We start from the raw sequence: 9,257 nt of genomic DNA, 5'->3' as shown, positions 1-9,257 counted from the left end.
ATCCCCATACTATTTAGTACACCAGTAAAAGATTTGGGATGTCCCAATACATGCAGGTCAATTGTAGTATGCTGGAAATACATAAATGCCCCACTAACTCCAATAGCATTTTGGAGTATTCGTCTTTATTCTTCCTTATCTGATTTTTTTTCTTCTGTACTTTAGTGTGTAGTGAAGTAAAAAGAACGAGTATGAGATTTGGAAAGCAGGGCATGAATTACTATTTGGAGGACTGTTCGTTGTAAACAGCAGAGGGCGATGACGTAGCCTATCTCTTGTTTTACTCCCACCACATTAAAAGAAGAACTTGATCCTACTGCGCATGCGTAGATCGCAGCCTGTAGTCCCCAGCAGTGAGTGAGTGAGTGAGGGTCATGCTGGTTCTGGTCCGGCCCGGTTGTGTGTTATTATTATGATGTTGCGTGTGTCGTTCCCCTGGAGGCTCCGGGCGGTCGGCGGGGCGTCCTGCCTCCTCTCTGCCGGCTCATGGCGCTCCTTCACCGGCCACACTCCTCCAGAATACACCGCCGCCTCGGTCCGACAGACATTCATAGATTTCTTCAGGGACAAACACTCGCACCGGCTGGTCCCGTCTTCCCCGGTGCGGCCCAGAGGAGACCCCAGTCTGCTGTTCGTTAACGCGGGCATGAACCAGGTGAGTGGGGGTCACAGGCTGCGGTTAAAACAGGTTTGGTTTGGAGGTAATGGCTCCAACAGCGACTTATAGCGAGCTGTCAGGATGGATTTCAAAATAAGAGCGCGTCCTGTCAGAGCTGGTGGGGAATAGTGTCATATGTTTAGCATCATGAACACCTGAACATAGTATTTATTGATTTATAAAATGAATAAAGACTTTGTCCAGATCCGTTTGCAAAAAAACTTTGGACAGTAATTATGTTGTAAAAATGAAATATAGATTTGAACTCTTCAAGGCTTTATCCAATATTTGTGTTTTTTAAAGAGACACATAATAAGTGAGATATTGACAAATGTGTATTATCTATTCAAACATTTGTAGTGGTTAATGAGGAGATAAACACACACACAGTGTTCCTGGGCACAGCAGACCCCAGTAGTGACATGTCACGGTTCAGTCACTCACTCACTCACTCACTCACTCACTCACTCACTCACTCACTCACTCACTCTCTTCTCCCCAGTTCAAGCCCCTGTTCCTGGGCACAGCAGACCCCCGTAGTGAGATGGCGGGGTACAGGCGCGTGGTGAACAGTCAGAAGTGTGTGCGGGCGGGGGGCAAGCACAACGACCTGGAGGACGTGGGCAGAGACCTCACACACCACACCTTCTTTGAGATGATGGGAACCTGGTCCTTTGGAGACTACTTCAAGGTCTGTCTGTCTGTCTGTCTGTCTGTCTGTCTGTCTGTCTGTCTGTCTGTCTGTCTGTCTGTCTGTCTGTCTGTCTGTCTGTCTGTCTGTCTGTCTGTCTGTCTGTCTGTGTGTGTACCTTCTTTGAGATGATGGGAACCTGGTCCTTTGGGGACTACTTCAAGGTGTGTGCTTCAAGGTTTCGTGCCCAGGCCTAAGCATAGGTTGTGATGTTTGTATTCGTCACTGTTTGTACTGTTTTGTGTTTCGCCTCTTCTGCTGTGAACAAATTTGCCCTTTTGGGACACTAAACAAAAATCTTGAATCTTGAATCTTGTGTGTGTGTGTGTGTGGGGAGGAGGTTGTGTGAGGGGTGTGTGTGTGTGTGTGTGGGTCATGGTCTTTGAGATGATGGGTACCTGGTCCTTCGGAGACTACTTCAAGGTGGGGGGGGGGGGGTGTGTGTGTGTGTGGGGGGGGAGGTTTGTGTGTGTGTGTGTGTCATGGTTGAATGCACTTAATGGAAGTTCCTTTGGATAAACGCGGCAGCTAAATAAAATGTAATGTGTCTGTCTGTCTGTCTTTCTGTCTGTCTGTCTGTCTGTCTCTCTCCCTGTCTCTCTCCCTGTCTGTCTGTCTGTCTGTCTGTCTGTCTGTCTCTCTCCCTGTCTGTCTGTCTGTCTATCTATCTATCTATCTATCTATCTATCTATCTATCTATCTATCTATCTATCTATCTATCTATCTATCTATCTATCTATCTATCTGTCTATCTGTCTATCTGTCTATCTGTCTATCTATCTATCTATCCGTCCGTCCGTCTGTCTGTCTGTCTGTCTGACAGGAGGAGGCGTGTCACATGGCGTGGTCTCTCCTGACCGGTTGCTATGGTATCCCAGCTGACAGACTGTACGTGTCATACTTCGCCGGAGACGCAGCGTCACGGTTACCGCCCGACGACGAGACCAAACAGATCTGGCTGGACCTGGGGTAACACACACACACACACACACACACAGCGATACACACACATAGACACACACACACACACACACACACACACACACACACACACACACACACACACACACACACACACACACACACACACACACACACACACACACACACTGACACAGACATAGACACAAACACACACACACACACATGTTTTTTGTTGTGAAGAAACACATATTTAAAAATGGTGTGAGTGGTTCTCTCTCCCTCTCTATGGGGAGACGGGGGATTGAACAACCGACCCTTGGGTTGAGGGTCGACTGTCCTACACACCTCACCACAGTGTGCGTGCGTGGAATCTATCTCTCTGTGTATATATATAATGTGTAAGGCATGTGTGTGTATTGCTCCTCAGAGTCCCCCCCTCACGAAACACATATTTAAAAATGATGTGTGCTTTTTTTCTAACAGTGTGTGTCTGTGTGTGTGTCTCTCTCTCCCTCTCTCTCTCGCTCCCTCTTTCTCTCTCTCTCTCTCTCTCCCTCTCTCCCTCTCTCTCTGTTAATGTCTCTCCCTCTCTCCCTCTCTTTCTCTCTCTATCCCTCCCTCTCTCTCTCTTATTTACACATTAGATGTTATTGATTATCATGAATAAAACAAAATGAAACAGTGAGACCTGGTGTATTATGTCCTAATGTTGTGGCAAGCCGAAATAAACTGTCCTGCGAGGACGGAGCTCTCTTTACGCTCTCCCATTATTATTCTAAATTGCTCTTCAGGGGAGTTCATAAAATTTGGATGTTTTTGGCCGAATCTGTTAAAAAAAATTTTGCGGACATTTTTAAATTTGGGGCAGTGCAGGAGGAAGTGCTGCTCTGTCTCTACAGCAGCTTCTCCACACTGCTGGCACAGCCGCTGCTCTTTGGGCAGCCATGTTTTCTTATACCTGCCTGTCTCGATGGCCAGGCTGTGAGCGCTCAGTCGGTACTTTGTCAACATCACTCTGTGTCTAATATCAGTCACTGTGGTCAGGTAGGGGGCCACAGTGTACTGTCTGTTTAGGGCCAGATAACACTGCATTTTGCTCACAGTTCATTCACAGTCAAACCACTAACCCCTTTCTCCCCCTCTCTCTCCCTCCCCCTCTCTCCCTCCCTCCTCCTCTCTCCCTCCCACAGTGTCCCCCCCTCTCGAGTCCTTCCGTTCGGGATGAAGGAGAACTTCTGGGAGATGGGGCAGACCGGCCCCTGTGGTCCGTGTACTGAGATCCACTACGACAGACAGACAGACAGGCAGACAGACGGGCAGACAGACAGGCAGACAGACAGGCGGGGGGGCAGAGACGTGTCAGGCCTGGTCAACACAGACAGCACTGAGGTGGTGGAGATATGGAACCTGGTCTTTATGCAGTACAACAGGTTGGTACTCAGGCAGACAAACACACACGCACGCACGCCTGTCTCTCTCTCTCTCTCTCTCTCTCTGCCTGTCTCTCTCTCTCTCTCTCTCTCTGCCTGTCTCTGTCTCTCTCTCTCTCTGCCTCTCTCTCTCTCCCTGCCTGTCTGACTGCCTGTCTCTCTCTCACTGCCTGTCTCTCTCTCACTGCCTGTCTCTCCCCCAGAGAGGCAGACAGCTCCTTACAGCCCCTCCCTCTCCAGTGCGTGGACACAGGTCTGGGTCTGGAGCGACTCGTCAGTTTGTTACAAGGAAAGAAATCCAACTACGACACGGAGCTCTTCACCCCACTGCTGGAGGAGATACACAAGGTACTGTGTAGGGCTGGGTATCGTCAAGGACTTCGCGATACGATACGTATCACGATACACTGGTCACGATACGATGTATCACGATATATCACGATATATTGCGTATCTTGATATATCACGATATATTGCGATATTCCATAAACAAGTTGCCTTGTCAAACATAACAGCACACTATAGTGATAATTGCACAGACAAATGAAGTCTAAACTATTTCATTCATGACTTCCTTTACTATTTTCTTCCTTTTTTTTGGTTTTGGCAAATGATCAAACACTGCTGCAGCTGCTTAACATCAAAATAACAAATCCAATTCACTCTTGTACTAACTGTACAGGACACAATGAAAATGAAAACACATCAGTGTGCTTTTGTGACACAGTGAATCTTAAGTGTTCTTATAAACAAAATTGATCTAACTTCAATAGTCAGTATCCTATAGGCTCAGGCCTGACAGCAGACATGGGTTTGAATCTGACCCGTGATTGTTCTCTGCATTTCATTCCCTCTCTGCCCCATTTCATATATGTCTATCTGCTCTGTCAATAAAGCCCTGAAAAAAATAATAAATAAAAAATCATAAAAAAATTAATTTAAAAAAAAACGATTTTTTTGATATAAAAATCGATACTGATATCACGAAACTAAGTATCGCGATATATCGACATTTCGATATTTTGACACAGCCCTAGTAGTGTGTGTGTGTGTGTGTGTGTGTGTGTGTGTGTCTGGGCTTCGGTGATATAAAAGCAAGAGGATTTAGTATGATTAGAAATACCCGGATGTCCTACTACATCCAGGCCAGATTTTTAGTGTTGAAAACAACGTGCTATTTGGTCGATTCTGACCCACAATCCAGTGACATCACATTGACGGAGCCTCTGTATGAAAACAAACGGGGATGAGACGGATATAAAAGCAAGAGGCAAGATCAAGGAGCCATGTTGGGATGAAATAAATAAGTTTAAGTATGTCCCAGTTGTAGCATACTGCATGCTAACTACATACTGTTTATGACAAGCTGTAGTATGTAGAATAGAAAAAAGAAAGAGGAGGAGATTTGGAACGCAGGGAATGAAAAAAAGAAAGTATTCCACCTTTTAATCCATATGCCTACTGTGTCCTAACTAGATTCTTTTTATGATCAGATGTAGTATGTAGAATAGAAAAAAATAAAGCATTCCCCCTTTAGTTTTAGTTTAGTTTTATTTATTTTGCACAATTAAAAAAAGAAACATACACAAAGAATGGCAAAGAATACAAATAACATACAGTGCAGGGAGAGGCAGAAAACCCGATGGGCTTATTTGAAGCCTCCACCTAAACAATGTTAAAATTTCACAAAGTTATAAGGAAACACAACACTTTAATCCCTCTCTCCCCTGTGTCCCCTCAGAGGTCTGGGGTGTGCGGGTACGGTGGCCTGCTGGGCCCAGCTGACCAGGGGAATGTGGACATGGCGTATCGCGTGGTCGCAGATCACATCAGAACTCTGTCTGTCTGCATCGCCGACGGGGTTCACCCAGGCATGACTGGAGCAGAGTGAGTTATATCGTCTGCGTGTGTGTGTGTGTGTGTGTGTGTGAGATAGAGTCTGTCTCTCAAGAAATATATAAGTCACAGTAGGCTTAACCTAAAACATGTTATGTGCCGTTCACAATGGACAAACTCACGTTTTGGTCAATAACGCACACTAACTCACAAAAACCTCTCCTCAAAAGTTAAGACCTTTTCTAAAGTATTATGTCTTTCGTTTGTGTTTGTAAACAAATGTACAGTAAGTGAAAGTGAACTGTTGGCTATGCGCCCCCCGTGATCTCCGGTAGTAATGCTCCATCCTGTCCGTTTGGTACGCATCCGCAAGCTAGCAGGATACGTGCAGAAATACGGACGTAATGTTTGCAGAGTACGGACAGAAGGCTCCGTCCATATCCGTATCTAACGTAGAGCATAAATGAGCCTTAAGACTTAAGAATGTCATTGCCAGCGACTGCTCTGTAATTGTCGTGCATATGACAATAAACAATCTGGTGTGTGTGTGTGTGTGTGTGTGTGTGTGTGTGTGTGTGTGTGTGTGTGTCTGTCTCTCTAACCTGTCTGTCTGTCTGTCTGTCTCTCCCCCTGTCTGTCTCTCTAACCTGTCTGTCTGTCTGTCTCTCTCTCTCTCTGTCTCTCTCTAACCTGTCTGTCTCTCTAACCTGTCTGTCTCTCTAACCTGTCTGTCTCTCCCCCTGTCTGTCTCTCTAACCTGTCTGTCTCTCCCCCTGTCTCTCTCTCTAACCTGTCTGTCTCCCTCCCTGTCTGTCTGCAGGTTGGTTCTCAGGAGGATTCTTCGCAGAGCGGTCCGGTTCTGTGTCGAGGTTCTAAAGGCTCCTCAGGGAACGCTGGCCAGCCTGGTGCCCACAGTGACACACTCTCTGGTAAAACACACACACACACACACTGGTAAACCACACACACACACACTCTCTGGTAAACCACACACACACACACTCTCTGGTAAAACACACACACACACACACTCTCTGGTAAACCACACACACACACACTCTCTGGTAAACCACACACACACACACTCTCTGGTAAACCACACACACACACACTCTCTGGTAAACCACACACACACACACACACACACACACACTCACTGGTAAACCACACACACACACACTCTCTGGTAAACCACACACACACACACACACACACACACACTCACTGGTAAACCACACACACACACACTCTCTGGTAAACCACACACACACACACACACACACACACACTCACTGGTAAACCACACACACACACACTCTCTGGTAAACCACACACACACACACACACACACACACACACACACACACACACACACACACACACACACAGTAACATACACACACACACACACACACACTCACTGGTAAACCACACACACACACACACACACACAGTAAACCACACACACACACACACACACACACACACACACACACACACACACACACACACTCACTGGTAAACCACACACACACACACACACACACACACACACACACACACACACACACACACACACACACACTGGTAAACCACACATACACACACACACACACTGGTAAACCACACATACAAACACACACACACACACACACACGGAGACACACACACACACACACACACACACACACACACTCACTGGTAAACCACACACACACACGGAGACACACACACACACACACACACACACACACTCACTGGTAAAACACACACACACACACACTCATGTATTTAGTGTATTAATTGATGTACTGTGTTTCAGGGTGGTGTGTATCCTGAGCTCTACAGAGAGGCAGACCGGGTGAGTTTCCTGATTCCTATCTAATAAGAATTTAAACCGATTTATTTATTTTATTTTAAATAATCTCTTCAACCGATGGACTAGTAACAACAATTAAATTTTTTGAAAGTGGCAAGTTTGAGAAAAGAGGTTAGGGTTAGGGTTAACAGCCCAAACTGTTTTCATGACATCCTTCACCACAGCACCTCTTAGCAGTGGAGATCCTGAAATCCTACTTTGAACTTGTCTGGCTTACCTGATATATATGTCTGTCCTTCTGTCTGTCTGTCCCCCTGCCTGTCTGCCTGTCGCCCTGTCTGTCCCCCTGCCTGCCTGTCTCTCTGCCTGTCTGTCTGTCTCTCTCTCTACCTGTCTGTCTGTCTCTCTACCTGCCTGCCCCCCTGCCTGCCTGTCTGTCTCTCTACCTGTCTGTCTCTCTGCCTGTCTCTCTCTCTGTCTGTCTCTCCCCCTCCCTGCCTGCCTGTCTCTCTGCCTGTCTCTCTCTCTGCCTGCCTGTCTCTCTCTCTGCCTGTCTGTCCCCCTGCCTGTCTGTCTGTCCCCCTGTCCGTCTGTCTCTCTGTCCCCCTGTCTCTCTGCCTGCCTGCCTGTCTGTCCCCCTGCCTGCCTGTCTGTCTATCCCCCTGCCTGTCTCTCTCTCTCTACCTGTCTGTCTCTTTCAGATCATGGATGTGATCAATGAGAATGAGGCTCAGTTCCTGTCGTCGCTGCAGCAGGGCAGCAGGATCATCCAGCGCACGCTCAGCAAGAAGGACTACAAAGATGGAGGCTTCCCCGGTAAATGGACTACAACTCCATCACTGCAGATTAAATTTACCTTATGTCCAACTCCATATACAGTATAAAGATTAAACCTGCAGTGTGTAGAATTTTGGGTTTTATTTCCTAGCAGATTTTGTAGAAAATAATTATAATATCCATAAGTACGTTTAATTTAGTGCATAATAGCTGGATTTTTTTTTTAAATAATTATTATTTTTTCCCTCAAGGGTCTCATATATGTCCATATTTCTGCATATTTTGGACCAAGGCCTAGTGCTGCCATCTTGAAAGTGTCATAGTTGGAATGTCATCAGGTGCATTGTTTCATCCTGTCTCTCTGTCTGCCTGCCTGCCTGTCTGTCTGTGTGTCTGTAGCGTCAGTAGCCTGGTCTCTCCACAGGAACCTGGGTTTCCCTCTGGACTTGGTGGGTCTGATGCTGGAGGAGAGAGGCGTCACTGTCGACCAGGAAGAACTACAGCGACTGATGGCAGAGAACTACAAGGTCAGACTGCAACTCCCATCATGCACCTGGTTTACTGATGGATGGAGGAATGGACGGACGGATGCACCTGTTTACTGAGGGATGGATGGTGGGAGGGAGGGATGATGCACCTGTTTAGTTAAATGATGGATAAATGGATGGATAGTTGGATGGATACATACATACATGCATACATACATACATACGTACATAGATTCGGTGATGGATGGACAGACAGACATATCTCTCTTTCTCTAGATGGATGGATGGATGGATAGATGGATGGATGGATGGATGGATGGATGGATGGATGACAAGACAAGACAGGCAGACAGACAGACACACACACACACACACAGACAGACATATATATCTCTCTCTCTCCCTCCCTCTCTCCCTCCAGGTGGCGTCCTCTCCAGCTGTTGACTCTCAGATGACTCTAGACGTCCACAGTCTGTCAGAGCTGCAGCGCCTGTCTGTCCCTCACACTGCAGACAGACTGAAGTACCAGTACACTCTGGAGGGGGACGCATACGGTAACACACACACACTGGAGGGGGACACATACGGTAACACACACACACACACACACACACACACACACACACACACACAC

At 46.8% G+C, this 9,257-nt stretch overlaps 1 protein-coding gene across 2 annotated transcripts in view; it reads left to right on the top strand.

Annotated features, from left to right (window-relative positions):
* The first annotated feature begins 363 nt into the window (after positions 1-363).
* aars2 (alanyl-tRNA synthetase 2, mitochondrial (putative)) overlaps positions 364-9,257 on the top strand; it is a 23,602-nt gene continuing 14,708 nt past the window's right edge. Inside the window, exons 1-11 of one of the 2 annotated variants that reach the window (XM_080054174.1) lie at positions 364-655; positions 1,161-1,349; positions 2,173-2,318; positions 3,464-3,703; positions 3,907-4,051; positions 5,445-5,590; positions 6,360-6,468; positions 7,362-7,400; positions 8,060-8,174; positions 8,535-8,662; positions 9,045-9,177. In XM_080054174.1, the coding sequence (XP_079910300.1) occupies positions 413-655; positions 1,161-1,349; positions 2,173-2,318; positions 3,464-3,703; positions 3,907-4,051; positions 5,445-5,590; positions 6,360-6,468; positions 7,362-7,400; positions 8,060-8,174; positions 8,535-8,662; positions 9,045-9,177 (1,633 nt within the window). In that variant the 5' untranslated portion in view covers positions 364-412. Of the gene's footprint in view, positions 656-1,160; positions 1,350-1,767; positions 1,773-2,172; positions 2,319-3,463; positions 3,704-3,906; positions 4,052-5,444; positions 5,591-6,359; positions 6,469-7,361; positions 7,401-8,059; positions 8,175-8,534; positions 8,663-9,044; positions 9,178-9,257 lie in introns of those variants that run through there. The other variant, XM_080054175.1, reaches the window with a different exon arrangement.

Source organism: Ammodytes marinus (assembly GCF_949987685.1).
Source record: "Ammodytes marinus genome assembly, contig: scaffold_35, whole genome shotgun sequence".
Lineage (NCBI taxonomy): Eukaryota > Metazoa > Chordata > Actinopteri > Uranoscopiformes > Ammodytidae > Ammodytes > Ammodytes marinus.
The sequence above is the reverse complement of the archived record's forward strand: the minus strand, read 5'-3'. Positions and strand labels throughout refer to the sequence as shown.